This window comes from Cygnus olor, unplaced genomic scaffold (genome assembly GCF_009769625.2).
Source record: "Cygnus olor isolate bCygOlo1 unplaced genomic scaffold, bCygOlo1.pri.v2 scaffold_138_ctg1, whole genome shotgun sequence".
NCBI classification, from domain to species: Eukaryota; Metazoa; Chordata; class Aves; order Anseriformes; family Anatidae; genus Cygnus; species Cygnus olor.
The window spans coordinates 1-27,750 of record NW_024429104.1 but is presented as its reverse complement, the minus strand read 5'-3'; the positions used below and the strand labels follow the sequence as shown (position 1 = coordinate 27,750).

Below are 27,750 nucleotides of genomic sequence, written 5' to 3'. Positions count from 1 at the left end.
TGCAGACGGAGCACGCGGTGACACGGTGACATGTGTCGTGACATGCTGCAATATGTCAGGACATGCCACGATGTCGTGACATGCTGCGATACGTTGGGGCACACCACGATACGTCGGGAAACAATGCAATATGTTGCAACACGCCACAATATGTTGTGACACACCGTGATGTCGGGACATGCCATGATATATCAGGACACACCACAATATGTCGTGACACAGCAGCGATATGTCGTGACATGCCATGACGTCGTGACACGCTGCAATATGTTGGAACATGCTGCGATATGTCGTGACGCCGCAATATGTCATGACACACCGTGACACATCGGAACACGCCACAGTATGTCGCGACGCTGCGATATATCATGACATGCCACGATACATCATGACACGCCACGATATGTCGCAACATGCCACCTGCCAGCCCCAGGACGCACACGGCTGGGCAGGAAGGACCTGGGGGGGTGGGGGTGGGGGGCCACAAACGCCCCCCCCAGGGCAGAGCCACCGGAAGAACAAAGGCAGCGGCGCGGAACCGCAGGGGCCCCAAAATCGGGCAAAACTGCCCCAAAACCCGGCCGCCTTCCAGCCCCTCCCACAGCCCCCGCCCGACACCTGAGGCCGCGGGGGGGGGCGGGGGGGGGCCGGGTCCCCACGGCGGGGGAGGCCCGGGGGAGGTTTGGGGGCGATTTCGGGGGATTTTGGCTCCGGTTAGCGGCGGTTTTTCACCGGCTGCCGAGGCCTGGAAGCCATTAGGGCCCCCCCGGCCCCCCCCCGGCCCCGCGGCTCGAGCCAAAGGAGGGGGGGAGCGGCCCCGCCCCCCCCACGTCTGCTGTAGGGCCCGGGGGGGGCGGGGGGGGAGGGGAGCCCGAGCCCAACCCCCCCGGGGGGGTCCACGCGTTGGGGGCAGTGTGGGAGGCCCCCCCCGGTCACCCCAAATATCGGTCCCCCCCCCGGAGCACCCCAAATATCGCCCCCCCGTCACCCCATATATTGCCCCCCCCCAAATATCGCCCCCCCCCCACGGGTCACCCCAAATATCGCCCCCCCCCGCGGCACCCCGCAAATATCGCCCCTCCCCGGGGTCACCCCAAATATTGTCCCGTCGTCCGCCCCCCCCCCGCGGCCCCCCCGTGCCTGCAACCTCTCCCCTTCTCCACCTCCCCCCCCTCCACCTCCCGGCCCCGCTTCCGCCCTCACCTTCACCCGCTTCCGCCCTTCTCCCTCCCGCCCGACGCCACTTCCGCCCCGCCGCACAAGATGGCGGCGCCCACTCTGCGGGGCCTGGCGCTGGGCCTGGTCCGGGCCGCGGTCCCGGTGCGGCCGTACCGGGCGGCTCCGCTGCGGCCCCGCGCGGTTCCCCCGCCGCCGCCGGGGGCCGAGGAGCAGCGGGCGGCGGCGCGGCGCTTCGGGAGGCTGGGGGAGGCGGCGGGGGTCGCGGCGGAGCGGCTGTGGCCCGGCCCCGGGGAGCTGCGGGAGCGGGAGGCGGAGGAGCGGGAGTGGGAGCCGCCGCTGCGGGACGTGGAGGCGGAGCTGGAGCGGCGGGAGCGGGAGGAGGCGAGGCGGAGGGAGGAGAGGTGGGGACCGGGACGGGGCTGGGGGGTACCGGGGAGGGGGGGGGGCACCGGGAGAACCGGAGGGAGCTGGGAAACGGAGGGGGGAGGACCGCAGAGGGCTGGGACTGGTGGGGGGGGGGGGGAACCAGGGATGGGGGGGGGTACCGGGGGAACCGGAGCGGGCTGGGACCTGTTGGGGGGGCGGCGACACCGGGGACGGATGGGAGGGGAGACGGGGACCGGGCGGGGGGCAACCGGGAATCCCCTCGGGTTCCGTCAGGAAGCACCGGGGCAGATACCGGGGTGCGTGTGGGGGGGCAGCTCCCGGTGTCCCCCCCGACCCCCCCCGGTCCCGTCCCGTCCCCGCAGGCAGCGGCTGGTGGCGCGGAGCCTGGCGGCGATGCCGGCGGCCGTGGCGGCCTGGCGGCAGGAGCGGGCGGAGGCGCGGGAGCGGAGGCTGCGGGAGGCCGCCCGGCGGCAGCGGCTGCTGGCGGAGGCGGGGGCGCGCCTGGGGGGCCCCCCCCGGCCCGAAGACCCCCGGGCGCAGGCGCTGCTGCAGGACCTGGAGCGGGAGGAGCGGCGCCGCGAGAAGCGGCAGCGGCGGCAGGAGCGCGAGGAGGCCGCGCGCAGCGCCCTGGCCGCCGCCGAGGCCGCGGCCTCCCAACGCCCCCCCGGTGCTCCCGGGGCGGGAGAGGCCCCCCCGTAGCAGCACCAAACGGAGACCTCACCCCCCCCCCAAAAAAACAAACAAACCAGGAGCAGGATGGGGTTGTGCCCCCCAAAATCCCTCGGGGGGGCGCTGGGCCGACTGCCCCCCCTCAGCCCGAAGCGCCCCCAAAAGCCCCCCCCCGGTGACCCCGGGGCAGGCGAGGCCCCCCCCCGTAGCACTCCTGAACGGAGACCCTAAACCCCCCCAACCCAGGAGCGGGATGGGGTTGTTTCCCTCAAAGTCCCCGGGGGGGCACTGGGCCGACTGCCCCCCCCAGCCCGAAGCGCCCCCAGAAGGCCCCGTTCTTCCCCCAAGAGGCCTCCTCCCTCCCCCAAAATCTCTGGGCGCTCGCACGCGGGCCGGGTTTAAAATTCTGTGTTTAATCTCTTTCCCCGAGCTCTTTCCTTTGTTTTGTTTTGTTTTAATCTCCCACAGGGCTGCCCTACCCCCCCCAGGGCCAAATGGGGGAGGGGAAGTTGGGGAGGGGGGGAGGAATTTGGGGGGAGGGGGGGGGACACAGGGAGGAAGCGTTTGTCCGGAGCGGGCCCTGGGGGGGGGGGCCGCACCCATCGCTGCCCCTCCCTCGGGACGTGGCGGGGCCCAAGGGGGGGGTCCCAGCCTCGCCCCTCCCCGCGGCCCCCCCCGGGGGGCGAGGCTGTGCAGCCCCTGGGGGGGGGCGTGGGGGGGGTTCCTGGCCCCCCCCCAGCGTCGGTCTCAGTCGTCGTCGAAGTTCTGGCTGAGCAGGAAGTTGGCCGCCAGGTTCTCGTTCTTCTCGCAGGCGAAGTAGGCCTGGATCACCAGGCTCTCGGGGAAGCCCAGCGCCTTCAACTGGGGGGGCGGAAATGGGGAGGGGGGGCGTTCACTCTGGGCCCTACTGATGCCCCCGCGTCCCCCCACCCTCCCGCAGAGCCACCGCTCGCCCCCGCGGGACGGCAACCCTACACCAGGGCCGGCCCAGCCTCTGCTGTGCTTCGGAGCGTTTACCCTGGTCCCTGCTGATGGCCGGGACGCAGTCACCCCATTTTAAATCAGGTTTCTAATCAATTATTCCTCTTCCTGCTAATTATTGTACCAGTTACTGCTCCTAATGATGCTCCCCGGTACCCCATCACCACTAAGCCTGGCTCCAAGGAACACCAGGAGCCCCCCCTCTCCCTCCCAGCGTTAACTCTGGTCCCTGCTGGGGGCTGGGAAGCAATTACCCCCATTTAAGTCTGATTTCTAACCGCTTACTGCTGCTTCTGCTGCTAATTATCGCATCGATTCGCGCTCCTCCTGCCACTGCCTAGTTCCTCATCGCCATTGTTAAGTCTGGCTGCAAGGAAATAAAACGCCGGGAGCCTCCCCTCTCCCTCCCAGTGTCAACTCGGGCCCCTACTGATGGCTGCCCCCTCCCCCCCCGTTAACTCCGGTCCCTACTGATACCTGCCCCCCGTCAGCCCTGGCCCCTACTGACGCCCGCCCCCCGCGCCCCCCTCACCCTTTCTATGGCTTCTTTTTCCTGAGGCGTCACTTGGATGTAGTTCATCTGCGGGGACTCGTCCCCGATGGCACCCATCTCGCCCTCGAGGTCGCCCAGCTCCCCCAGCGGCTCGTTCAGCATCTGGATGAACTGCTCCTGGTGCTGGCTGATTTGCTGGGGGGCGGGGGAAGGGGGACGGGGTGAGCTGGGGGTCCCGGGGGGGGGTCTGGGGGGGTCCCGGGGGGGCGCGGTACCTGCAGGAGCTGGGGGTTCTCCTGGCCCAGCTGCTGGAGCAGGGCGGGCAGCAGGGCCGGGTTCTGCTGGATCACCTGCCGCATGTTCTGGAACTGCGGCTGCTCCCGCAGGAACTCCAGCGGGTTCTCCCCTGGGGGGGCGCGGGGCGGGGCGTGGGGCGGGGCCTAACCAGGCCACGCCCGCCCCGCATTGACCACGCCCCTTGCGTTTAGCCGAGACACGCCCACAAAGGGGTGGGGGCAGCTGTAAGCCGCACCCCTGCACCATAAGCTGCCCGCCCCAAGGGAGGGGGCGGAGCCTCGGGAGGGGAGGAGCTTCCCGGGGGCGGAGCTTCCATGGGGGCAGGGCTTCCCAAGAGGGGGGGCGGAGCTTCCATGGGGGCAGGGCTTCCCAAGAGGGGGGGGCGGAGCTTCCATGGGGGCAGGGCTTCCCAAGAGGGGGGCGGAGCTTCCATGGGGGCAGGGCTTCCCAAGAGCTTCCCAAGAGGGGGGGCGGAGCTTCCCTCCAGGCCACACCCCTGGCAGCCCACTAACCCCACCCCATACAGGGAGGAGCCCCACCCACACCCTTTCAGGGGGCGTGGCCGCACATGACCCCTCCCACTGGGGGCGTGTCCCGCAGAGGCCCCGCCCCCACCGACCTTCAGGCGGGGGCTGCTCCGGGGGGCGGCTCTCCTGCACCGGCGGCCGCTCGGGCTCGGGGCTCCCGGGGATGCCCTGGGGGGGGGCACAGAGGGTGAGGGGGGGGGTTCGGGGGGTCCCGCGCCCCCCCCCCCAGCCCCCCCGGCAGCCCCCCCGGCCCCCGCTCACCGTCAGCAGGTACTCGACGGCGCGGTGGGGGTTGTTGTAGCTGGCGCGCAGCGCGGCCACCACCCGCTCGCGCTCGTAGCCCATGGACATGATCTCGGTCAGCATCGTCTCGTACTCCGAGCCCGTCACTGCGGGGAGGGTCAGCGCCATCCCCTGACCCCCCCTCCCCCCAAAAATCCCCCCCCTCATTCCCCAAAACCCGCGGCCAGAGCCGCGCCGCCCCACCCCTACCCAAAAATCCCCCCCAGCTCCGTTCCGCCCCCCCAACGCCCCCCAGAAGGCCCCAATTCCTTGCCCTTATTTTGGTCCCCCCATAACGTGCCCCCCCCCCCCCGAGACTCTCCCCACCCCCTCAGACCCCCTCCCGACCCCCCCCCACCTCCCCATCCCCACCCCCCCACCTCCTCACCCCCCCATCCCCCACTTACCAAACCCCTCCACGCTCTCCCCTGCTCCTGGAGCCCCCCCTCCGGCCCCCCCATCCCCCTGCAGACCCCCCCCCTTGTCACCCCACCCCCCACCCCCCCCCGCAGCACCCACCGAGGGTGGAGGCAGCGTCGGCCGAGCGCCCCGCACCACCTGGGGGGGGAACAGAGCTGCGAATTCAAGAGAGAGACATGGCAGCGGGGCTTTCCGAGAGATTTAACCAGCCCCCCCCCCAGAACCGCCCCCCCAAAATCCTCCATACCCCCCCCACCCCATCCCCCTTTCCCTATAACACCCCAAAACCCCCTTCATACTGCCCCCACCCCCCTAAATCTCCCCCAAATCCCCTCTGCGCTTGACCCCAACCCCCCCCCAGCTAACACGGGGGGGGGGGAGCAAATAAATTTAACCCCCCCCCCTCCCATTACAAACGACCCCGTCCTCCTTACCCCGCCGCGGGCTCCGCCGCCGTGAGCGGGGGGAGGTCCTGGGGGGCCGGCTCCTCGCTGGGGGCCGCCGGCGGCGGGGGGGGGACGGCGTCAGCGGCCGGGGGGGGCCCCGGCGCCAGGGGGGGGTCCGAGGCAGCGGCGGCTGCGGCGGCTTCGGGCGCTGCGGTGCCCAGCGCGGCGGCTTTGGCCTGCGGGAGGGGGGGTGAGTGGGGGGGGGGGGGGGTTTGGGGACGGGGGGGGGTCAGGGGGGATTGGGGGGGTCAGGGGGGGCACCTTGGTGACCATGACGACGACGAAGTTCTTCTCGTCGATGCGGTACTCGCGGATGGGCACCTCGTCGCTCAGGATCTTGCCCGCGTAGATCAGCTTCTGGCCCGCCACGGGGAAGGCGTCGCTGCCCTTCTCCGCCTCGATCTTCTCCTTCAGCGCCCGCACCTGGGGGGGCGAAGGGGGGGTCACCCCAAAAGGGGGGGGGGGTCACCGCGAAAGGGGGAAGGCAACCCGAAACGGAGAGGTACCCCAAAAGGGGGAGGGCAGCCCAAAAGGAGAAAGTCACCCCGGAAGCAGGGACATCCCGAAAGGCGGGGGGCAGCCCTAAAGGGGGAGATCGCTCTATACGGAGGAGGAGCACCCCGAAACGGGGGAATCACCCCGAAACGGGGGAATCACCCCCAAAAAGCAAGGGTACCCCAAAAAAGGAAAGCCATCCCAAATGCAGGAGCGTCACCCCAAAAGCAGGGGCACTCCAAAAGGGGAAAATCACCCCAAACAGAGAAGCATCACCCTAAAACCAGGAGCATCCCTAAAGAGCGAGGCCACCTCAAAGGCAGGGGCACCCGAAAACGGGGAGATCGCCCCCAGCGGAAAAGGATCACCCCGAAAGCAAGCACGCCCCAAGGAACAGGGGCATCCCCAAAGGACGTTACCCCAAACGGAGGCGGCTCACCCCAAAAGCAGGGGCGCTCCAAGAGGGGGAAACGATCCCAAAAGCAGAGAAGCCCCAAAAGGGAAAAATCACCCCAAAAGCGAGGGGCCACCTAAAAGCAGGAGATCGCCCCCCAAAGCGAGGGGGGGGGGCACGTCCTCTTGGGCGGCAACCACCGGGGGGGGGCTGCCCCGAGCTCCCCCAGCCCCACAGGGCTCGGCGGGGCCCCCCCGGCCCTAAAACCACGGCCCCTGGGGCTGCACCGCGGGGGGGGGGGGCAGGGGGGCTTGGACTGCCCCATTTGGGGGGGGGGCGGGGGACGGGGGGGGGGGGGAGGGGGGCTGGGACTCCACCATTTTGGAGGGGATGCCGGGGGGAGGGAGGGGGGTTGGGGGGAGAGAAGGAGGAGGAGGAAGAGGAAGGGGGAGGAAGGGGGAGGTCTGCCCCATTCCGGGGGGCTGGGGGGGCCGCAGGATGCGGGGGGGCCGCACCACTGGGGGGGGAAAGAGAGGGGGGTATACCAGTGGGGGAGGGGAAGGAGGGGGGGGGCTGCATCCCCCGCCCGCCCCCTGCATCCACGGGGTCACTCTGAGCCCCCCCCCCAAACCGAATCCCGCCCGCCCCCCCCCCGCCCCGGGTCGTACCACAGCGAGGGGGGGCGCCCCCAACCCCCCCCGCCCCGCTCCTCCCCCCCCCTCCCGGGCCTGCCCCCCCGCCCCCCCCGGGGCCGCCCCCCCCCGCACCGTCTCGTGCGGCTCCATGCGGATCTTGAAGGTCTGCTGCTGCAGCGTCTTCAGCGTCACGGTCACCGCCATGGCGGCGGCGGCGGCGGCTCCTCCCGGCGGCCCCACAACATGCAACTCACGCCGCCGCCATCTTAGGCGCCCCGCCGCTTCCGCCTCACGTGACGCGCGGCCGGAACTCGCGTCGCGCCGCCGCTCCCCCCTCCCCCTCCCCCCGTGAGGCCTCCGCCGTCACGTGACGGTGGTGGCGGCGGCGGCGGCGCGGTCACGTGACGCGCGGCGCGCACAAAATGGCGGCGCGCGGGGAAGATGGCGCGGGCGGACAGAGCGGAGGCGAGGCGGAGGGGCCGGGACGAGCTTTAATTTAACACAAACCGCAGCGCGGCCACCGACGGGCGCGGGGGACGCCCCCACCCCACCCCCAACCCCCTCCGATCCCCCCCCCCCCCCCCCCCGGCACCGGGGCCGCGTCCCCAACCCTCCCCCCCCGGTACCGGGCCCGGTGCCGTTCCTGAGTCCTCGCCCCGCGCCCCCCGGGCGGCCCCGGCGCCGTCCCCTCCCCCTGGGCCGGGAGGGGCCGCCCGTTAAAAAACCGAAGTCCAGGTCTCACAGAGACATTACGCTCGCTCCCCGCGGGGTCGGGGCGCTGCCCCGGCGGGGCCCGGTGCGGTGGGACCGGGGCCTCCCCCCCCTCACAGCTCATCCTTGGGGGCCGCCCCCGCGTCCTCCTCCTTCTCCGCCTCCTCGTCTTCGTCATCGTCCTCCTCATCGTCGTCCGCGTCCCCCTCCTCGTCCCCCTCCTCCTCCTTGCGCTGCTTGTCCTCCTCCTCCTGCTTCTTCCGCTGCTCCTCGTCCTGCTGCTCCTTCATCTTCCTCTCCGCCTCCTGCGGGGCGCGGGGGGGTCAGCTCAGCACCCCAGTGCGGGACACGGGGGCGGCACCGCGGCGCCCCCAACGCCCCAGGGACATGGGGGGAACCCGGCTCCCTGTGTGTCCCCCACCCCCTACCTTGGTGGCCCCCCAGGTGTCGTTGCCAAACTCCTCAGCGAACTTCTCATCGTCTGTGATGAGGAAGTTGTCGAAGATGGTGCCCGATTTCACCTAGGGCAGAGCAGGGGGGGCTCAGCGGGACCCCGGGGGGTCGTGGGGATTGGGGCGACCCCCAAAAAGCCAGGGGGGCACCCCCCGCCCCATCCCCTCCTCCCACCTGCCACAGGTCGAGGCCGATGACGCCGAAGCTGTCGTAGGCGTAGATGCTGGGGTCGGGCGTGTACTCGGGGTTGTCGATCTCGGGGTGCACCCACTTCCCCTTGTAGTTGGGGTTGTCGATCTGCCGCGGCCTCCACTCGCCCTGGGGGGGGCATAAGCAAGGTTGAGAGGGGCACGGCCCCGCCCTGGCTCCCCAGGGACCCCCGGGGGGGCGCCGGGCTTCACCTTGTACTCGGGGTTCTGGATGACGGGGGGCTCCCACTCCCCGTCCATCTCCTCGTCCCAGTCCTCCGGCTTCTTGGCGTCGGGGTCAGGGATGTGCTCAGGCTTGTCCCAGTCCTGGGGGGCAAAAAGGGGCGGTCAGGGCTCTGCCACAGGCCCCCCACGTCTCCCCCCAGCCCCCCGGGCACCCCCCACCTCAGGCTTGGAGTCCTCGGGGTCATCGATCTTGGCCCGCTCGTCCCAGTCGTCGGGCTTCTTGGCCTCGGGGTCCTTGATCTTCTTGGGGGGCAGGAAGTCCCAGTCGTCCTCCAGGCTCCCCGACTCCACCTTGCTGTTGTCGATCTTCACCTCGTAGGTGTTGTCGGGGCGCACGACGAGGGTGTAGAGGTGGGTGAACTCGTCGTCCTGCGGGGGAGAGGGCGCTCAGCGGGGCCGGGCTCCTCCCCGCAGCACCACCGGGAGGGGCTGAGCCCCCCGTGCCCCCCCGCGCACCTTGCAGCGGATGTCCTTGTTGATGAGAACGTTCTTGCCCTTGTAGTTGAAGATAACGTGCACCTTCTTGGTGCCGGGGCCGCAGATGTCAGGGCCTGGGGGGGGACAGGGGGGTTACGGGGGGGGAAACGAGCCTGCCGCTGCCGGGGGGGGGGCAGCACAGGGGGGCAGCAACGCACCGAACATGATGTTGTACTCAGAGTCGCCGTGCATGTCCTCCTGGCTCAGGCCGGCCGGGAAGAGCTTGACGTAGCCACCGCCACAGTCGATGTTCTGCTCGTGCTTCACCGTGAACTGCACCACCAGCGTCTTGTCCCGGTTGCTGAAGGGCTCGAAGCGGGACGAGAGGGCGTAGAAGCGCGCGTCCTGGCTCGTCTGGATCCCTGCCGGGGCACCGAAACCCACCCGTGCTGAGCCCCGACCAGCACCACCACCCCCCAGCAGCCCCCAGCCAAGGCTGTAACGAACACAAGTCGTTAATTAATTGTCCCCTGGGGTCCGTGCCCCACCTTTATCCTTCTCGGCATCGCCGTAGAACTTCCCAGCAGTCAGGACAAAGCGCCCGTAGTCCGGCTTGTGCTTGGATTCCACCCACCGCTGGGTCCAGGCATCTGCAGGAGAGGAGCGCTGAAGACCCCGTGCCCCGGCTCCGGTCCTCCCCCAGCAGAAGGAAATGGGTTCTGCCCCTCCCCACAGGGCCGGAAGCGGGGCGGCTCCCGGCCACCTGCACAGCCCCGCGCTGGCTTTTCACGCTCCAGAGCGGCCTGTCAAGATTCCTGCCTGCCCCCCTGCACCCACAGTGATAAGGGAGGGGACCCCGTGCCCCCCGCCTCGCTGGAAGCTTGGGGGAGGCAGAAATAAGGCTCCGGGGCTGCCCCTTGCTGTAGGGCTGCAGCAGGATTTAGGGCTCCAGACAAGAACAAACCCACAGTAAGAGCCAGCTCCCATCCCACGCCGCCCCCGCGGGGGAACACCCTGCTCAGGGCAGTTCTGTCCCCACTGAGCAGCCTCCTTCCCTCGCGGGGCCACTCCTCATCCCCGGCCCTTTGTCCCCCGCAGCCCTCTCAGGGCCCCGCTCCCCAGGCCCAGGTAAGGTTGATTGGATCACGTCCCTCCCCGAAACACCCAAACCAGGAGAACCCCGAGGCCCTCACCCCCTCACGCCCCCCGTACAACCTGCCTCCCTGCAGCCCCACCTCTTCCACTCCTCCACACCTTTCCCATAACCCCGATCCCCTCCAGTCCCTGCCCATTTAAACCACTTCCTCCCGAGCCCCCCTTTTACCGAGGCCATCCCCCCACCACAGCCCCCAACTCCCACCCTAGGGGCGGCCTCCAAGCCCCCCCATTTCTCCTCAAGCCCCCCCGCAGCCCCTTCCCCTTTTTCTCACGGGCCCCCTCAGGACCCCGGAGACCCCTACCTGGCCGCCCCCCCATCTCCCTCCCCTCCCCCCCCCGGGCCCCCTCCCTCCCCTTTCTCCCCTCCCCCCTCCGGGCCCCCTCCCCTCTCGCCCCTCCCCTCCCCTCAGGGTCCCGTCCCCTCCCCTCTCGCTCCCCCTCACCTCCATCCGAGAACTCCTCCCGGAAGAACTCCGTGGGCCCAGCCGCCGCCAGCGCCAGGAGGGCGGCGAGCAGGAGGGGGAGGCCGAGGCGGCTCATGGCGGCGGCGCGGTCCCACACGGCCCAGTCGGGGCGCACCCTCCCTCCCGGCCCGGCGGAGCCCGGCACTGCGGAGGGGGGTGACGGCGATGGCGCCCTTTATACGCCCGCCGCCCCTCGGCCCGCCCCCGGACGCTGCCCATTGGTCGGCGCCCTCGCGGCACCCGCTCCCATTGGCCGCCCGCCCGCTGGCCGGCGGCGGCGGCGCCCCCGAACGTTGGCGTCCCAGATGGCCGCTTCCTATTGGCTGAGCCGGGCGGCCAATGAGGAGCGACCACGCGTTCGGAGGGAGACGCCCCCCCCCGCGCTCCCCCCCTCCCTCCGCGGGGCGCGTCGCCGCGGTCACGTGGCTGGGGGGGGAGGGCCTGGCCACCTGCGGACCACGTGGGGGGGGGGGGGGGGGGGGGCGCCGCCATCCCATAATAGCACCGCGACGGTGCACGGGGGGGGAACCCATGGGGTACCCCCAGCCGGCCTGCGGGGCTTAAGGCCCAAATTGGAGCCGTGATGCAATCAGTGATGACGTCATGTCGCGCGGTGACGTCATGTCGCCCCCCCCAAATGGGGACGGTGGTGGGGGGTCCTGGGGGCGTTGCCATGGCAACAACCTGTAAGGGGGGGCTGTCGTCATGGTAACGGGCCTGGGGGTCCCCGCTGTGTTGTGACGTCAGCTAGCTCCCGTGACGTCACTCTTAGCCCTCGTGACGTCACTCTCCGCCCTCATAACGTCACAGCCCCTCCCGCCACGCCTCGCGGCCTCCCCCTCCCCGCGGCCCCCAGGCCGCCCCGCCACTCCCAAGATGGCGCCTCCCTCCCGCCGCACTCAAGATGGCGGCGCCCACACGAGGCATGGGGGGAACGCTTCCGGGTGGCGGCGGGAGCGCTTCCGGCCGCCGCGATGTCGCCGAGCGTGGCGGAGCTGCTGCTGCAGCGGCTGGAGCGGGAGCCGCCGGGGCCCGGGGGCGGCCTCTGCAGCCTGGAGGCGGCCGCCGCGCTCGGCCTCGACCACCAGACGCTCGTGGGCGCCGTCAAGAGCCTGCAGGCGCTCGGAGAGGTGGGGGCGCCGCGTCCCGCGGGGGTCGGGGCCCGGTGCCGGTGATCCCGGGCCCGGTGATCCCGGTCCGGGCGCCTGTCCCCGTCCTGGTGCTGATGCTATTCCCGGTGCCACTGACCCCGGTCCCGGTGCCGATCCCGGTCCCAATGCCGGTCCTCTGCCCGGTGCCAATCCTGGTCCCCATCCCCCTGCTGACCACGCTGCCGGTGCTATTCCCGGTGCCGCTGACCCTGGTGCTAATCCCGGTCCCGGTGCCATTCCCGGTGCCAATACCGGTGCCATTGCCGGTTCGGGTGCCAGTGCCGGTGCCATTGCCGGTCCCAGTGCTGATCCTGGTGGACCCGGTGCCGATGCCGGTGCCATTCCTGGCCCTAGTCCCGGTGCCATTCCCGGTCCCGGTGCTAATCCCGGTGCCACTCCCGGTGCCGGAGCTCCCGGTGCCGATGCCGGTGCCATTCCCGGTGCCGGTGCTGATGCCGGTGCCGCCCGCAGGTGATCGAGGCGGAGGCGCGGGCGGCCACGCGCTGGGAGCTGAGCGCCGAGGGCGCGGAGGTGCTGCGGGACGGCAGCCCCGAGGTGCGGCTCTTCCGCAGCCTCCCCGCCGACGGGCTGCCCCAGAGCGACGCCATGGTGAGCCGGGGGGGTTCCCGGGAGGGGGGGGGTTCCCGGGGGGGTTCCCGGGGGTCCTCACCGCCCCCCCCCCCCCCCGCAGAAGCTGCCCGGTGCCCAGGTGGGCTTCAGCAAGGCCATGGCCAACAAGTGGCTGCGCCTCGACAAGGCGGCGCCCGGCGGCCCCCGCGTCTTCCGCGCCGTGAGTGTCCCCGGCCCCGCGCGGCCCCGGTTTGTGTCCCCCCCCCCACACCCGGGGGGGGGCTGGGGGCCACCCACCGGTCCGTCCGTCCGTCCGTCCGTCCCCGCAGGTGGAGGCGGTGCAGGACGCGGTGCAGGAGAGCCTGCGGAGGGTGCAGCAGGGCGACGCCGCCGGCCTGCCCGAGCGCGAGCGCAACGACCTCAAGAGGAGGAAGCTGCTGCTCGAAGTGTGAGCGGGGGCACGGGCAGACCCCGCACCCTCCCCCAAACCCCACATCCCCCCCCCCAAAAACCCTATTCCCCCCCCAACAATCATATTGCCCCCCCCAGCACCCTCAAGTCCTACTGGATCCGCAAGGGCAGCGCCTTCAGCACAGCAGTGGCGCGGCAGGAGACCGACCTGACGCCGGAGATGATCGCGACGTGAGTCTGGGGGCACGGGGGGGGCCCCAACCGTGCCCCCCCCCTCCCCGAACGACCCCATAACACACACCCCCCCCCGCAGGGGCTCGTGGCGCCAGCTCCCCTTCAAGCCCTACAACTTCTCGGCGCTGGGGCTGCCGCCGGCCTGCGGCCACCTCCACCCCCTGCTCAAGGTGCGCTCCCAGCTCCGCCAGATCTTCCTGGAGATGGGGTGAGTGGGGGGCGGGGACACACGGGGGGGGCTACGACAGCGCAGCCCCCCCCCGAGTGACGCCGCAGCCCCCCCCCAGGTTCACGGAGATGCCCACCGACAATTTTGTGGAGAGCTCCTTCTGGAACTTCGACGCCCTCTTCCAGCCCCAGCAGCACCCGGCGCGGGACCAGCACGACACCTTCTTCCTGCAGGGTGCGTGGGGGGGCCCGAATCCCCGCTGCCCCCCCACCCCGTGCCTCCCAAATCCCCGCTGACGCCCCCTTTCCCCCCCCCCAGACCCCGCTGAAGCCCCCGAGCTGCCCACCAGCTACATGGCCAAGGTGAAGAAGGTGCACTCGCAGGGAGGCTACGGCTCGCAGGGGTGAGCGGGGTGGGTTTGGGGGGGCTCTGCCGCCCCCCCCGCGCCTCCCCCGTAGTGCTGGGACTGAGCTAAGCGCCCCCCCCAGGTACAAATACGAGTGGAAGGTGGAGGAGGCGCGGAAGAACCTGCTGCGCACGCACACCACGTCCGCCAGCGCCCGCGCGCTCTATCACCTGGCCTGCCAGGTGGGCCGGGTTTTGGGGGGGGGGGGGGGGGAAGGAGCGTGGGGGGGCATTGCCTGACCCCCCTCCCCCCCCGATTTTTTCCCAGGATAAGTTCACTCCCGTGAAGTATTTCTCCATCGACCGCGTGTTCCGCAATGAGAGCCTGGACGCCACCCACCTGGCCGAGTTCCACCAGGTGGAGGGGGTGGTGGCCGACCGCGGGCTCACCCTGGGCCACCTCATGGGCACCCTCCGGCAGTTCTTCACCAAGCTGGGTAGGGGGGGGGGGGGGGCGGGGGGGGCCGGGGGAGGGCCACCGGGGCAAGGGCAGGGGGCTGGGGCACCCCCCTGACACCCCTCTTCCCCACCAGGCATCACCAAGCTGCGTTTCAAGCCAGCCTATAACCCCTACACAGAGCCCAGCATGGAGGTGTTCAGCTACCACGAGGGTGAGGGGCCCCTGCGGGATCGCTGCGAGGCGTGGGGGGGCTCTGTGTGGCTTTTTTTTTTAGGCGGGGGGGGGTCAGCTCAGCCTCATTCTCTGTGGAATTTGGGGATCAGCTTAACCTCTCCCTCTCCTTTGGCTGGGGGTACCCCTGAGGAGCCTGTGACCCTCTGCAAAGCGTGCGGGGGGGTCTGTGGGGTGCCCCGTAGGTGGACGCCCCCCCATCTCACACCCTGTGGGGTGGGGCCCCCCGCCTTCTCGCTCTGTAGGCCTGAAGAAGTGGGTGGAGGTGGGGAACTCGGGGGTCTTCCGCCCCGAGCTGCTGCTGCCCATGGGGCTGCCCGAGAACGTCTCCGTCATCGCCTGGGGGCTCTCGCTGGAGCGGTGAGTCAAGGGGCAGCCAGGGCCCCCCCCGCGGCAGGGAGGGCCCAGCCCGGCCCTGCTGACCCCTTCCTATCCTGCTGCAGCCCCACCATGATCAAATACGGCATCAACAACATCCGCGAGCTGGTGGGGCACCGGGTCAACCTGCAGATGGTCTACGACAGCCCCTTGTGCCGCCTCGACGTCTAGAGCCCTATTTATAGCCGCTGCCCTAAAAACCGGCCCCAATAAACCTCCTTTGCCCAGCCGGGTGCCTCTGAGTGTGCTGGGGGGCAGCGACCACGCATGGAGCGAGGGCTGAGAGAAGGTTTTATTGTGATAGAATGATTGGGAGGGTTTTTTGGGGGGGAGAAGGAGCCCTCCTCACCTCTCCACAGCCTGACACATGGTTGCTGCACCCATGAGGTACTCGTGGTGGTGCAGAGCCCGGCTGCTGCGGTGAGCCTGGGGGAGGGATGGGGGCCTTGGGGCAGCCCAGGATCTGGGGTTCCTCGTGAGGAGGCGGCATTCACATCCTGGGGGCTGTGCTGGGGCTTACCGCGTTGGCGCTGGGCGCTGGAGCATCGTGGTGGCAGCAGCACAGAGGGGTGCGAGCACCCCGGGCTCCCTCAGCACATCACGCTGGATCTGTCCCTGCTTTTGGCTGGGCACCGGCAGCACCCACCTGCAAAACAACACCTTGAATCAGTGGAGGAGCCTGGAAAGTCCTGGAGGAGACCAGCAGCAGCCCTCCTGAGCCCCTCGGCCACGATCCCCGCCCCAAAACGCCACCCGGAGGTACTCACGCCTCGTCTCCCCTCACACCGTAATGGCGGCTCCTCCCTCTCCTCACAGCGCGGCCCTTCCCGCCTTTTTTCCTCTCGGCCGCCCATTGGCCAGCCCGCGGTGGAGACGGGCGCTGATTGGCCGGCGCGGGTGCCCGTCACCAGCCGCCCGCCGCCGACCCGCCCACCGTGCTCTCCTCAGCGAGGCCGCGGGGGGAAAATGGCGGGGGAGGCGGCGCGGGGTGAGGAACCGGGGACAGGAATCGGGCCCTCGCGGTTCTCCGTATGGGGTCGCTGCTCTTGGGGCCCCCTTTTTCCACCCTGGGGCCTGTACCTGTGAGCCCAACGCCGGGCTGGCCACAAAGGCCCTTGATCCAGGCCCCTCTGGGGGGGCCCTGCTCGCCTCATGGCTCCCCCACAGCCCCTGCCGCCATCCCGGCCGCTGTGCTGGTGCCGTGCCCCGGGGCCGTCCCAGTGCTTGACTGGGCCCCTCTGGGCCCAATGGTGGTGTCCGTGTTCGTCAGGCTTCGTGGGGTGTGGAGCGTGGAGTCTGTGAGAATGTGCAAAAAAAACCACTGCCATGTTGGCTAAAACCCACCAGAAGTTTTCCAGAAACATGTGTTTGTTCGTCCTCTGCTACTTAATTTTGGGCTCAGTGCTTCAAATGTCTCATTTAACGCTTTAACCCTTTGGGAAAGTGTAAAATCGGGAGCTCTGCTGGGTGGTGGGGTCTCCCCCCTCCAAAAAGAGACATTTTTATCGAGGGGGGAGAACCACGGGGTCTCTGGGCCAGGAGCCCACCTCCACCTGTCCCCCAGCTTAGTTATTATTATTAATAACCCACAATATTACGGCTAACTGGACATTCCCAAATGTATTCCCTGCAGGCTGCTGAGGAGCTTGGCTGTGGAGCCGCGGGTTCAGACCAAGGTGGGAGCAGCCCCGTCCGCACGGGGATGGGGTGGGGACATGGGGACAGAATGGGGACACAGGGATGGGATGGGGACATGGGGACAGGATGGGGACACAGGGACGGGATGGGGACATGGGGACAGGATGGGGACACAGGGGGTGGGATGGGGACATGGGGACGGGATGGGGACATGGGGACAGGATGGGGACATGGGGGTGGGATGGGGACATGGGGACGGGATGGGGACATGGGGACATCACCCCATGCCCACTGCAGGCTGATGTCTCCCTGCCACCCCAGCAGGCCACCATGGCACATCAGGAGCATGAGGACCCAGAGCTGGAGCCAGAGGAGATGCAGAACGACAGCTCCTTCTTCACCGGTTTGGGCAGAGACGAAAACCCTGGCGAGGACCCCTCAAGGTAGGAAGCTTTGCACCTGCCAGGGGGCTCCTGATTTTAACCTAAATCAGGGAAAAAAAGGGGCTGCGTGCCAGGAATGACAACCCTTCAGGCAGAGCGGCAGGGGCAGGCTGAGCTCAGTGACACCACGGGGCCCAAATCTGATTACTCACAGGGCACCGTGTCCGTTAGTGAGATTTCCTCCTTTAATAACTCGTCTTTCGTAATTAACATAACCGGCTGGCCAGCTTGCTTCTGATAGCAGGGCCCGTTGAGCTGCGGCGTGGATGCACGCCTCAAAGGGGGAAACGGTTTGGGGAAGCCCAGCCCCAGCGCCCGGCTTGCTGCTCGGTGCAGGGCAGGATTGGGCAAACCGGCCGTTTCCACGCTCCCTCTGCCCCCTGCTTGCCAGTGCGGGTCGGGGCGCGCCTGTCACTGCCCTGGCAAACGCAACGAGTGTCCCACAGCCCCTGCAAAGTCTCTCGCTGCCTTAGTGAGAGCCACCGCAGGAGCTGCTGGGATGAATTAGCTCCCTGGGAATTAAACTCGTTTATCGTTGGCCGTGCAGCCGGGGTTTCCTCGAGCTCTGCCTGTCTTTGCTTCCCCAAACGGCCCCGCTGAGGCTGGCTTTGGCCATGGCTCTGCCTTCGCCCCTGACCCGCGGGTGCTGTGTTTGGGCCGAGGACGGAGCAGCCGGCCGCCAGCCCCCCGCTGGGCTCGGGGGCTCTGGACGGCCAGGCCTCCCGCTACTTCGCAGCGCTGGACTCCAGCGTGGGCGACCTGCGGCAGCGAGCGCAGCGCCTCATCGACAGGGTGAACGAGAGCCGCAAGGAGGACCACACCGTGATGAGCGGCTTCCGCGAGAGCCTGCTGCTGAAGGTGCGTGGGGGGGCGCGCGGCCGCCCAGCGCCTGCTCGCCGCGTTTAATTGCGTTATTCCGCCCGAATTAAGTCGTGGGGATGGCGAGAGGAGGTGCTGCGGGCAGGCGGCGTCCCACGAGGCGCCGGCGCCAGCTGCAGAGCCTGGTGTGCGGCTGCACGGGCGGGGGGGGCCCGGCCCCTCTGGGGCGGCTGCAGCTGCCTCCAGATCTGCTTTAGGGGGCGGAGGGGACGCCGCCCGCCCCCCGTCCCGGTCCCCGCGCTGCTGCTGCCTGTCCTCGGTGTCCTTGCTTGGCCGCGTGCCGCGCTGGACTTTGCTCCCTCTGCCATCCCCGCGGACGGGGGGTGGGAACAGGGGGGGCTCCGGGCCGCCTGCGCCCCCCGCGCGCAGATGGCAGCCAGGCCCCGGCAGCTGCGGCTGGGGGGACCCCGCGCTCGGTGGCTACCGCGGCCGGTGCTCCGGCTACCGGGGGCGCAGCTGGCGGCGGCGCCGGCCAAGTGCGGCCGGGAGCTGTGCCAGCGCGGCAGCCGCAGCTGCCGCCCCCCCGGGGACGGGGCCGGCTGTGCCCGCGGCGCTGCCAGCGCCTCCGCCCCCTGTCCCCAGTGGCCCGATTTTTATTTTTTCCCCCCCACCGCCCCCCCCCGTTTTTTTTTTCCTGGAAGGTGTCCGACCTGGCCGAGCAGCTGGAGGAGCAGCTCTTCCAGCTCTACAGCCTGCACAACGAGCAGATCCAGGAGCGGCTGCACGAGCTGGCCGAGGTGATGGAGCGCGTGCGGCAGGCCGAGGACGAGCTGCAGCAGGTCTGCCGCACCGTGGAGGCCGCCTACAAGGACCTGTGCCTGCAGCCCGAGGCGTGAGCGCGGCCCCCGAGCCCCTGGGGAGCCCCCCGAGCCCGCGGGGAGCCCCCCGAGCCCCCCACAGGCAGCCCCCAGCCCCAGCAGCAGCCCCCCCGCCAGCGGGCGTTACGGCCGTGCCGGGCCAGCTGCTCCTTCGCGAGCAGAGAAATGAGGAATATCAGCCTAAAATCGCCTTTTCCGCGGGCTGTTGGTGTTCGGATTTTAACACAATTAAAATAAAAAGAACAAAAGACCCCAAACGGGCTCTAGAAGGGTCCTCCGAAGGGCCTCGCGTCGGCAAAGCCCGCCTCGTGCGGACGCGGGGCCCCGTCCCGGCGCTTGAGCTGCGCCCAGGAGTCTTAATTACCGCTGATGAGCGCGGCGCTGACGAACAGGCTTCTCCAGCCTTTATTGGGGTGGCCGGCGGCGCCGCACGGAGGGGGAAGGCACCGGGGGGGGGGGGGGGGGTCACCGAGGTAGAACCGGGCTGCCGGGGCCGGGCGGCGACGCCGGGTCCCGTCGGCGCCACCGGGCCCGAGCGGCGCAGCACCCTGAGCGGCGCCCTGAGCCCCTCCGCGCGGCGAGCCCGAGTCGCCGGCCGCACCACAACGCCCGGCGGCAGCGCGGCGCCTAGCCGCGCCTCTCTGCCTTGCCGGCGGTGAAGGCCTGGAGCCCCGTGATGGCTCTGCCCAGGATCAGCGCGTGGATGTCGTGCGTGCCTGCGGGCGGGAGGAGCGGCAGGGTCTGGGGGTGCCCGGCGGCGACGGGGGGAGGTCCCCGCGCCCCCCCCCCCGCCCCGGCGCTACCTTCGTAGGTGTTGACGGCCTCGAGGTTCAGGAGGTGGCGGATGACGTGGTACTCGTCGCTCACCCCGTTGCCCCCCAGCATGTCGCGCGCCTGCCGGGCGACGTCCAGCGCCTTGCCGCACGAGTTGCGCTTCAGCATCGACACCAGCTCGGGGGCCGCCCTGGGCGGGGGGCGGGGGGGGGGACGCCGACGCTCAGACCCCTGCCCCCGGGGGCCCCCCCACCCCGATCTGGGGGCGCGCCTCGCCCCCGGCCCCCACCTGCCCTCGTCCTTGAGGCGGCCGAGCCGCAGGCAGGCCTGCAGCCCCAGGGCGATCTCGGTCACCATGTCCGCCAGCTTCTTCTGCACCAGCTGGTTACGGGCCAGGGGCGCCCCGAACTGCCTCCTGCGCGACAAAACGGGGGCGGGGGGGGCACATGGGGGGGTCCCCGCGGGATTTAGGGGGGTCGGGGGGCGCCGGGGGGGGCCGGCAGCGCGTTACCTGTCGAGGACGTACTGCCGCGCCGTCTCCAGGCACGCCTCGGCGGCGCCCAGCGCGCCCCAGGCGATGCCGTAGCGAGCGTGGGTCAGGCACCCAAAGGGACCCTTGGGGGGGGGGGGAACAATCAGCGGGGGGGCTCAGCACCCGCTCGGCACCCCCCCGCGTGTGTGGCCCCCCCCCAGAAAAGAAAGCTTACGGCCAGGCCGGTGGCGTGGGGCAGCAGGTTCTCCTCGGGCACCTCGACGTCGTCCATCAGGATCATGCCGGTGGCGGAGGCGCGCAGTGAGAACTTGCCGTCGATTTTGGGGGTGCTGAGCCCCCCCATGCCCCGCTCCAGCAGGAAGCCCCGGATCTGCCCGTCCTCCTCGCACACCGCCCACACCACGCACACGTCGGCCACCGGCGCGTTGGTGATCCTGGGGGGGGGAATAAGGGGTCGGGGGGGGGGGGGGGAAGGGGTTGGGGGGGGAAAAAGGGGGTTACGAGAGAAAAAAAGAGGGGTTGGGGGGGGGAAAAAAGGGGGTTACGGGGGGGAAAAGGGTTGGAAAAAAGGGGTTGGGGGGGAAAAAAAGAGGGGTTGGGGGGGGAAAAAAGGGGGTTATGGGGGGAAAAGAGTTGGAAAAAAGGGGTTGGGGGGAAAAGGGAGCTATGGGGGGGGGAAAGGGTTGGAAGAAAGGGGGTGGGGGGAAAAAGGGGTTGGAAAATCGGGTTGGGGGAGAAAAAAGGGGTTGGCAGCAGAAAAAAAGGGGGTTAGGGGGGTTGGGGGGGGAAAAAGGGTTGGAAAAGGGGGTCGGGGGGGAAAAGGGGTGTCGGGGGGGGGAAGGGTTGGAGAAAAGGGGTTGGGGGGGGAAGGGGTTGGAAAATGGCGTTGGGGGGGAAAGAGGGGGTTGGGGGGAGGGAAAAGGGGTTGGAAAAAAAGGCGTTGGGGGGGCGGAACAAAGGGTTTGGGGGGGGTCTGGGTGTGGGGCTGCCCCCCCCGGGCGGTTTTTGGCTCTCACCACGTCTTGGAGCCGCGCAGGCGGTAGCTCTTGGTGGCGGCGTCGTAGCGCGCCCGCGTCTCCATGCCCCCGGGGTCGCTGCCGTGGTTGGGCTCGGTCAGCCCGAAGCAGCCCAGCAGCTCCCCCCGCGCTGGACGGAAAGAGGGGGGGTCAGCGAGGGGGGGGGGGGGGGGCGAGGGGCTCCCCCCCCCCTCCCCAGCTCACCCAGGGCGGGCAGGAAGCGGTCGCGCTGGGCGGGGGTGCCGTAGGTGAGGATGGGGTGCATGACGAGGGAGGACTGCACGCTCAGCACCGAGCGGTACGCGCTGTCCACCCGCTCCAGCTCCCGCGCCACCAGCCCGTAGCCCACCGAGGTGGTCCCGGCGCAGCCGTAACCTGCGGGGGGGGGGGGGGGGGGGCAACGGTGCTGCAGGACCCCCCCCCGCCCCCTTTCAGGAGGACCCCGCTCGCCCCCCCCCCCGCCCCGGGAGGACAGAGCCCGTCCCTGACCCCCTCGTTCCCATCCTGTCCCTCCCAGGACCCCGGGGGGGGGGGGGGGGGCCAACGCGTCCCCCTCCCACCTGGAGACCACCCCCAAACCCCCCTGAAGCCCCCAACCCCAAAAGGACATCAGCCCCCCTCCAAAAAAACCCTCCCATTTCTCCTGGGGCCACCCCAGATCCCTCCAAAGCCTCCCAGAACCCCACGGGGGGGGGCCCAACACATCCCCCTCCAACCTGGAGACCCCCCCCCCACAACCCCCTGAAGCCCCCAGGGGACCCCAGCCCCCCCAAGTCCCCCCCCCAGCCCCTCAAGGACACCAAATCCCCCCCCCAGACCCCCTCCATTTCTCCTGGGGCCACCCTAGCTCCCTACAAAGCCTCTCAGGACCCCGGGGGGGTCCCAACACCCCCCCAGTGCCACCCTCGCCCCCCCCAGAAAAACTCCTGCCCCCCCCGGGAGGTCTCTTGGACCCCTACACCTTTCTCCCCTACCCCCCCAGCCCCCTCGCTCTTCCCAGAGGGACCAACCCCCCCCCCACGGCCCCAAAACCCTCCCTAAAGCCTCCCCACCCTCCTGGGGGGGCCGCAGACCCCCCCGTGCCCCCCCCTCACCTTGGATGGTGGGGCCCAGCAGCCCCAGGGCTCCCATCTCAGTCACGATCTCCCGGTCAAAGACTGTTTTTTTTTTGGGGGGGGGAAGCAGAGGGGGGGGGCTGAGCTGGATGGAGGGGGGGGGGCAGGCAGTGGGGAACCCCTTGGCTGGGGGGCTCCCCCCCCACCCCCTCTGTTGGATGCAGGGGGTATCAGGAGGTGCTGGGGGGGTGTCGGGGGGCATTTGGGGGGACTGGGGGTGTTGGGGGGTATTGGGGGGGGTCTGAGGGTGCTGGGGGGTATTTGGGGGGGGGTCTGGGGGTATTTGGGAGGTATCGGGGAGTGCTGGGGGTATTTGGGGGGGTCTGAGGGTGCTGAGGGGTATGTGGGGGGGTCTGAGGGTGCTGGGATGTATTTGGGGAGGGCCTGGGGGAGGCGGAGGTTATTGGGTGGAATCTGGGGGGGGTGGAGGTTATTGGGGGGGGGGGTCTGAGGGTCCTGGGATGTATTTGGGGGGGGTTGGGGTTGGGGGGGGTTATTTGGGGGTGCCGAGAGAGCACGTCAGGCTGCGTATTAACGCTCAGGGGGTGTCACGGAGGGAACATCGTCCCGGGGGGGCGTCCCGGGGGGGGGGAGGTCCGGAGGGAGGGGGTCCCCGGGGGGGGGGTCCCGTTACCCTCGTGCCGGTTGGCGAGCAGCACGCGGGGGGCCAGGCGCTCCTGGCTGTAGCGGCGGGCGGCGTCGCGCAGCAGCCGCTCCTCGGGGCCCAGCAGCTCCTCCAGCCCCAGCGGGTCCCGCCAGTCGAAGGCAGCTGGGGGGGCACCCCACGCGTGACCACCCCCCCCCCGTGGGTGCTGCCCCCCCACTCACCCACCCACCCACCCACGGGAGCCCCCCGCGTGGGCTGAGCGCTGCCCCCCGCCCCAGGTGGGCCCCCCCCAGCGCAGCCCCACGCGTGGGGCCCCCCCCTCCGCCCCACTCACCACGCGTGGGGGGGGCCGAGCCCCCCCAGCGGACGCCGCTCAGGGCCGGGCGCCGGAACCGGGCGGCGAGGCGGAGCGCCATGGGGGGGCTGCGGGGGGTTGGGGGGGGGGGCTGAACCTGGGGGTCCCAAAGGACCTCGGGGGCCCCCAGTGCCCCCCCCCCAAGGACCTTCAGCTGCCCCCCCCCCGCACCCTGCGAGCTCGGCGGCGGCGAACGGGCCCCGAGGAGCCCTGGGCCGTGACGTCACGGGGGGGGGGGGGGCGTGACGTAGGGGGCGGGACGTGGGGGGTGTGGCGGGGGGTGTGTGACATTGGGGGGGGCACGTTAACCCTTTCCTGCCCGGATCGCAGGGCCCGCCCCCCGCCAACCCCCAAGGGACATTGGGGGGGGCGCGGGGTTTTGGGGGGATTTGAGGATTTTTCACGACCCGACGCCCCCCCCCCCAAATCCCCCCTCCCCCCCCCCCAGACAGAGCAGCGGGGCCGGGCGGTGCTGTGCAGCCTTTATTGGTCCCCGGGGCCCCCCCCGGGCGCCCCCATGGCCCCCTGTGCCCGGGGGGGGGGGGGGGGGGCCGGGGCGTCCCGGGGGCGTTTGCATAGCAAGAATGGGGGGGGTGATGACGTCACAGGGCGGTGGTGATGTCATCCGCCGGGCTGGCCCTCGGAGCGGTGGGGGCTGTTGGCGTGTGATGTCACTGCTCGCCCGAGCCCCGCACGGTGACCTCACAGCGGTGACGTCACCGCCTGGGTCGCGCCACCCGTCCTGACGTCATCACGGCTGTGACGTCATCCGTGCCATCGTCGCTGTGACGTCATCGTTCCCACGCCATCGGTTACACGGTAGCTACGACATCATCGGGCCTGCTCCGCCGGTTACACCGGAGCTGTGCTATCGTCTGTCTTATGTCGTGGGTGACGTCATAACTGTGACGTCAGCACCTCCACTCTGCATCAGCGCTGTGATGTCACCGGCAGTGACATCACTCGCAGGCCCCAAGGACTGTGACGTCACCGGTTCCCCTCCGTGATGACGTCAGAGCTGCACCCTCACCCCACCGTGCGTGACGTCACCGCCATGACATCACCGTGCATGACATCACCGCTGACATCACCGCCATGACATCACCGGGCCAAGAACCAAGGGGCAAACAGGGGGAGGGGCGGGGCAACACCTGGACGAAAGGGGGGGGTGGTTTGTGGGGGCCAATGACATCACACCGGGGGGGCGGGGGTGTCACAGTATTAACCCTTTGTGTACACGGGGGGGAGGTGCCAGCGGGCGGGGAGGGGGGGCCCCGCATGCCTGGCCCCCCCCTTATTTACAGCAGAGGCTGGGGTCAGTGCCCGGTGGGGGGGGGGTCAGGGCCTGGTGGGGGGGGTTCAGCGCCCAGTGGGGGGGGTCAACGTCCAGTGGGGGGGGTCTGGGCCCGGTGGGGGGGGTCAGAGCCCGGTGGGGGGGGCTCAACGCCTGGTGGGGGGGGGGTCAGCGCCCGGTGGGGGCTCCCCTCCCCGCCCTCTCCCCCTCCCCGGGGGGGCCCGATCCGGCCCCCACCACCACGATGGGCACCGGGGGCACCCCCGGCGCGCCCCCCCTGCGGCCCTGCTCGTGCTCCTGCACCGGGCTCAGCGCCTTGGGGGGGGCGGCGGCAGCACCCTCGGCACCGGTGGGGGCCCCGAGCAGCAGCGGCGGCTCCTGGCGACCCAGGCGGCGGGCGGGGGCCGGGGGGGGCGCCCCGTCACCGGGGCTCTCGCCGTCCCACTCGGCCAGGCTCTGCAGGGGGGGCTCGGCCGGGAAGTCCTTGCGGGCCTCGAGGCCCAGCTTGCGGGGGGGGGGCAGCGCCTTGTCGGGGGGGCCGCGGCGGGCGAGGCGCGGCGAGTCGGCGGCCTTGGGGTGCAGCTTGGCGGGGAAGGCGGGCGGCGAGGCGGCGGGCGGCGAGGGCGTGTGGGCCAGCGGCGAGAGCGGGATGCTGCCGGCCGACTTGCAGCGCGCCGCCCGGTACTGCCGCTGCAGCTTCGGGGACAGCCCCTGCAGGGAGCTGGGACGCAGGTGCGGGCCCGGGGCCGGCGACGGGGGAGCGCTGGAGCCCGGGGAGCTGCTGGGAGGGGACGGCCCTGCCCCGGCCGGGAGTCACCGCACGGCACCGGCACCGGGAGCAGGCCCCGCCGCAGGATGCCCCTCCTGGCTGAGGTAGCCCCGCCCCTTGAAGCCCCGCCCCCTGAAGCCCCGCCCCTTGAAGCCCCGCCCCCTTGCCATCCAGGTAGCCCCGCCCCACCTGCCACAGCCCCACTCTGCCCACTGTCCTCCCCATAGCCCCGCCCCGTCCCCTGTAGCCCCGCCCTCGCCCTGTAGCCCCGCCCCTTGCGTTCCCCGTAGCCCCGCCCCACCCCTGCAGCCCCGCCCCACCCCTGCAGCCCCGCCCCATTGTCCCCCTGCAGCCCCGCCCCGCCCCCGTAGCCCCGCCCCCGTAGCCCCGCCCCCTCCCCGTTGCCACGGCGACGCGCACCTGTCTCGGCGGCGCGCGGCGGGAGGGCGGGGTCCCGCGCGCGCGCGTGCGTGGGGGAGGCGGGGAGGCTGTCGGAGGAGGAGAGCGAGCGGCTCAGTGACGTCAGCGAGCGGCTCGTGTGCAGCAGCGAGGCCTGCCGGGCCAGGTGGCGGAACAGCGCGCTGCGCCGCCTGCCGGGGGGGTCACTGCGGGCACCCCCACCGGGACCCCCCCCGGAACGGGACCCCGGGCACCGGGACCCCCCGGGCACCAAGACCCCCCCCCCACCGGGACCCCCCCTCCAGGGACGCTGTCCCTGGGCACTGGGACCCTGGGCACCAAGACCCTCCCCACACACCGGGACCCCCACCCCAGGCACCGGGACCCCCCCTCCAGGGACCCCGTCCCCAGGCAGTGGGACCCCGGGCACCAGGACCCCCCCGGGCACCAAGACCCCTCCCCCCCCCCCCCCCCCCCCACCGGGACCCCTCTCCAGGGACGCTGTCCCCGGGCATTGGGACCCTGGGCACCAAGACCCTCCCCACACACCGGGACCCCCACCCCAGGCACCGGGACCCCCCCCTCCAGGGACCCCGTCCCCAGGCACTGGGACCCTGGGCACCAGGACCCCCACCCCCCGCCCCGGGCGCTGGGACCCCCTCTCCGAGCACCAGGACCCCGGACACCAGGACCCCCCCTGGGCACCGGGACCCCCCCACACACACACACCCGGGCACTGGGCCCCCGCCCACCTCTCGTGGCCGCCCCCGGCGCCGCCCCGGCGGTTCCTCCTCGCCATCTTGGTGCGGGCGCTGCGGCGCCGCGCAGGCCCCAGGCGGATGGAGGTGTTCTCCAGCGGCGTCGTGGTCACCAGCACCTTGGTGCCGCTCTGCCGGCCCCGCCAGGGTCACGGGGCTGCTGTGACCCCTGACCCCGCCACGCCCCCTGACCCTGCTGTGAACTCTGATCCCGCCGTGACCTCCGACCCTGCCGTGACCCCAACCCCACCGTGACCCTGCCACAACCTCTGACCCCACCGTGACCCCTGACACGACCATGACCTCTGACCCCACCATGACCTCAGACCCCATTGTGACCCCTGACACCATCATGACCCCTGACACCATGACCTCTGCCTTTGATGTGACCTCTGACCCCACCACAACCTCTGACCCCACCATGACCCCATACAACACCACCGTGACCCACACCCCCCCGACGCCACCACGACCTCTGACCCCATTGTGACCCCCTGACACCATGACCTCTGACCCCAGCATGACCTCCAACCCCACTATGACCCCAGTACGACCTCTGACCCCACCCCAACCTCTGACCCCCCACACCACCACGGTGACCCACGACCCTGCCCGTGACCCATGACCCCACCCCGACCTCTCAACCCCGTGGCCTCGTGACCCCCCGTCCCCCCGTGACCCCGTGACCTCTGACCTTGAGGATGAGCTCCACGACCTCGGTGTGCACCAGCCCGTGCACGGGCTCCCCGTTGACGTGGGTGATGAGATCCCCAGCACAGAGCCCGGCCTCCTGTGCCGGGCCCCCCTCCTCCACGTGCTGCGCCCACAGCGCCGTTACGGCACAGCACCGGCACAGCACCGGGACCAGCACCAGCACGGCCCCGGCACAGCCCCGGCACGGCCCCGCAGCCCCCGCCCGCACCGAGCGGTACCCCAGTCCCCGTGCATCCCCGGTGGCCCCCATGTCCCCATATCCACTCCTTGTCCCCATGTCCCTTTATTCCCCTCCGTGTCCCCACATCCCCTCACATCCCCATGTCCCCTCCATGTCCCCATGTCCCCTTCCTGTCCCCACATCCCCTCACATCCCCGCGTCCCCTCCATGTCCCCTTTTTCCCCTCCATGTCCCCATATCCCTTTATATCCGTGTCCCCTCCATGTCCCCATGTCCCCTCCCTGTCCCCACATGCCCTCACATCCCCGCGTCCCCTCCATGTCCCCTTTTTCCCCTCCACGTCCCCATACCCCCCTACATCCCCGCGTCCCCTCCCTGTCCCCACGTCCCCTTCCCCCCCCCCGTCCCCACGGCCCCGCTGACCCAGACGACGTGGTGCACGCTGTAGACGTCGCTGTCCCCCAGGTAGACGCGGATGGCCCGCAGGGTGAAGCCGAACTTCTTGCCGGGCCGGGGGATGGCGATGGGCGAGCGGGGGGCGGCCACAGCGGGGGCCAGCTCGCGGCCCGGGGACGAGTCCCGCGACGAGGGGTCCGAGGACAGCGAGCGCGGGGACATGGGGCTGCCCAGGGGCGAGGAGCCGGGCGCCTCCCCTGCGCCCCCGCTGGCACCGTGCCCATAGACGGGGACACGGGGACCGCGCCAC

At 70.7% G+C, this 27,750-nt stretch overlaps 7 protein-coding genes across 7 annotated transcripts; 3 read left to right on the top strand and 4 right to left on the bottom strand.

Annotated features, from left to right (window-relative positions):
• Positions 1-1,225: 1,225 nt before the first annotated feature.
• GADD45GIP1 (GADD45G interacting protein 1) lies at positions 1,226-2,709 on the top strand. The gene is made up of 3 exons (XM_040543627.1): positions 1,226-1,580; positions 1,929-2,400; positions 2,551-2,709. The coding sequence occupies exons 1-2, from the start codon at positions 1,264-1,266 to the stop codon at positions 2,263-2,265; spliced, it is 654 nt and encodes a 217-aa protein (XP_040399561.1). The 5' UTR covers positions 1,226-1,263; the 3' UTR covers positions 2,266-2,400; positions 2,551-2,709.
• Positions 2,688-7,519, bottom strand: RAD23A (RAD23 homolog A, nucleotide excision repair protein). Its single transcript, XM_040543626.1, has 9 exons — positions 7,338-7,519; positions 5,943-6,104; positions 5,670-5,857; positions 5,335-5,390; positions 4,795-4,922; positions 4,626-4,701; positions 3,985-4,115; positions 3,749-3,904; positions 2,688-3,096 (listed from the first exon to the last, which is right to left on the bottom strand). Exons 1-9 carry the CDS (start codon positions 7,407-7,409, stop codon positions 2,983-2,985), a joined length of 1,083 nt encoding a protein of 360 aa, XP_040399560.1. The 5' UTR covers positions 7,410-7,519; the 3' UTR covers positions 2,688-2,982.
• A 163-nt stretch (positions 7,520-7,682) lies between these two features.
• On the bottom strand, positions 7,683-11,023 carry CALR (calreticulin). The gene is made up of 9 exons (XM_040543624.1): positions 10,822-11,023; positions 9,769-9,870; positions 9,439-9,642; positions 9,260-9,354; positions 8,963-9,172; positions 8,771-8,884; positions 8,544-8,687; positions 8,345-8,437; positions 7,683-8,221 (listed from the first exon to the last, which is right to left on the bottom strand). Exons 1-9 carry the CDS (start codon positions 10,916-10,918, stop codon positions 8,030-8,032), a joined length of 1,251 nt encoding a protein of 416 aa, XP_040399558.1. The 5' UTR covers positions 10,919-11,023; the 3' UTR covers positions 7,683-8,029.
• Positions 11,024-11,778: 755 nt separating this feature from the next.
• Positions 11,779-15,020, top strand: FARSA (phenylalanyl-tRNA synthetase subunit alpha). Its single transcript, XM_040543622.1, has 13 exons — positions 11,779-11,972; positions 12,465-12,602; positions 12,685-12,783; positions 12,893-13,011; positions 13,113-13,205; positions 13,288-13,416; positions 13,496-13,611; positions 13,696-13,780; positions 13,866-13,965; positions 14,051-14,219; positions 14,316-14,393; positions 14,659-14,773; positions 14,857-15,020. The coding sequence occupies exons 1-13, from the start codon at positions 11,817-11,819 to the stop codon at positions 14,960-14,962; spliced, it is 1,503 nt and encodes a 500-aa protein (XP_040399556.1). The 5' UTR covers positions 11,779-11,816; the 3' UTR covers positions 14,963-15,020.
• A 668-nt stretch (positions 15,021-15,688) lies between these two features.
• Positions 15,689-18,818, top strand: SYCE2 (synaptonemal complex central element protein 2). Its single transcript, XM_040543625.1, has 5 exons — positions 15,689-15,779; positions 16,425-16,467; positions 16,754-16,872; positions 17,529-17,730; positions 18,393-18,818. The coding sequence occupies exons 3-5, from the start codon at positions 16,760-16,762 to the stop codon at positions 18,585-18,587; spliced, it is 510 nt and encodes a 169-aa protein (XP_040399559.1). The 5' UTR covers positions 15,689-15,779; positions 16,425-16,467; positions 16,754-16,759; the 3' UTR covers positions 18,588-18,818.
• A 143-nt stretch (positions 18,819-18,961) lies between these two features.
• On the bottom strand, positions 18,962-23,176 carry GCDH (glutaryl-CoA dehydrogenase). The gene is made up of 11 exons (XM_040543623.1): positions 23,101-23,176; positions 22,909-22,997; positions 22,602-22,736; positions 21,947-22,009; positions 21,057-21,227; positions 20,853-20,982; positions 20,051-20,270; positions 19,855-19,958; positions 19,633-19,758; positions 19,373-19,533; positions 18,962-19,285 (listed from the first exon to the last, which is right to left on the bottom strand). Exons 2-11 carry the CDS (start codon positions 22,988-22,990, stop codon positions 19,197-19,199), a joined length of 1,281 nt encoding a protein of 426 aa, XP_040399557.1. The 5' UTR covers positions 22,991-22,997; positions 23,101-23,176; the 3' UTR covers positions 18,962-19,196.
• Positions 23,177-24,391: 1,215 nt separating this feature from the next.
• On the bottom strand, positions 24,392-27,744 carry MAST1 (microtubule associated serine/threonine kinase 1). The gene is made up of 5 exons (XM_040543630.1): positions 27,468-27,744; positions 26,844-26,966; positions 26,144-26,280; positions 25,413-25,582; positions 24,392-25,020 (listed from the first exon to the last, which is right to left on the bottom strand). Exons 1-5 carry the CDS (start codon positions 27,660-27,662, stop codon positions 24,392-24,394), a joined length of 1,254 nt encoding a protein of 417 aa, XP_040399564.1. The 5' UTR covers positions 27,663-27,744.
• Between the last annotated feature and the right edge of the window lie 6 nt (positions 27,745-27,750).

Bases quoted from the DNA above. Each gene is read 5' to 3' on its own strand.
- MAST1 (XM_040543630.1), bottom strand. From the start codon at position 27,662: ATGTCCCCGCGCTCGCTGTCCTCGGACCCCTCGTCGCGGGACTCGTCC. The intron at 25,583-26,143 runs GTGGGCGGGGGC...CCCCCCCGGCAG, and splicing joins GCCGGGGGCGGCCACGAGAG to GCGGCGCAGCGCGCTGTTCC. The intron at 25,021-25,412 runs GTGCGCGTCGCC...CGGCCGGGGCAG, and splicing joins GCCGCGCGCCGCCGAGACAG to GGCCGTCCCCTCCCAGCAGC.
- GADD45GIP1 (XM_040543627.1), top strand. From the start codon at position 1,264: ATGGCGGCGCCCACTCTGCGGGGCCTGGCGCTGGGCCTGGTCCGGGCC. The intron at 1,581-1,928 runs GTGGGGACCGGG...CCGTCCCCGCAG, and splicing joins GCGAGGCGGAGGGAGGAGAG to GCAGCGGCTGGTGGCGCGGA.
- FARSA (XM_040543622.1), top strand. From the start codon at position 11,817: ATGTCGCCGAGCGTGGCGGAGCTGCTGCTGCAGCGGCTGGAGCGGGAG. The intron at 13,781-13,865 runs GTGAGCGGGGTG...CGCCCCCCCCAG, and splicing joins GGAGGCTACGGCTCGCAGGG to GTACAAATACGAGTGGAAGG. The intron at 14,774-14,856 runs GTGAGTCAAGGG...ATCCTGCTGCAG, and splicing joins TGGGGGCTCTCGCTGGAGCG to CCCCACCATGATCAAATACG.
- RAD23A (XM_040543626.1), bottom strand. From the start codon at position 7,409: ATGGCGGTGACCGTGACGCTGAAGACGCTGCAGCAGCAGACCTTCAAG. The intron at 4,116-4,625 runs GTCGGTGGGGGC...GCGCCCCCCCAG, and splicing joins GGAGCAGCCCCCGCCTGAAG to GGGAGAACCCGCTGGAGTTC. The intron at 3,905-3,984 runs GTACCGCGCCCC...CCCGCCCCCCAG, and splicing joins AGAACCCCCAGCTCCTGCAG to CAAATCAGCCAGCACCAGGA.
- CALR (XM_040543624.1), bottom strand. From the start codon at position 10,918: ATGAGCCGCCTCGGCCTCCCCCTCCTGCTCGCCGCCCTCCTGGCGCTG. The intron at 9,871-10,821 runs GTGAGGGGGAGC...CCTCTCCTGCAG, and splicing joins GGAGGAGTTCTCGGATGGAG to ATGCCTGGACCCAGCGGTGG. The intron at 8,885-8,962 runs GTGGGGGGTGCC...TTTGCCCCCCAG, and splicing joins CCGAGGACTCCAAGCCTGAG to GACTGGGACAAGCCTGAGCA.
- GCDH (XM_040543623.1), bottom strand. From the start codon at position 22,990: ATGGCGCTCCGCCTCGCCGCCCGGTTCCGGCGCCCGGCCCTGAGCGGC. The intron at 19,959-20,050 runs GTAAGCTTTCTT...CCCCCCCCCAAG, and splicing joins CCCACGCCACCGGCCTGGCC to GGTCCCTTTGGGTGCCTGAC. The intron at 19,759-19,854 runs GTAACGCGCTGC...TTTGTCGCGCAG, and splicing joins CGGCAGTACGTCCTCGACAG to GAGGCAGTTCGGGGCGCCCC.
- SYCE2 (XM_040543625.1), top strand. From the start codon at position 16,760: ATGGCACATCAGGAGCATGAGGACCCAGAGCTGGAGCCAGAGGAGATG. The intron at 16,873-17,528 runs GTAGGAAGCTTT...TGCTGTGTTTGG, and splicing joins CCTGGCGAGGACCCCTCAAG to GCCGAGGACGGAGCAGCCGG. The intron at 17,731-18,392 runs GTGCGTGGGGGG...TTTTCCTGGAAG, and splicing joins GCGAGAGCCTGCTGCTGAAG to GTGTCCGACCTGGCCGAGCA.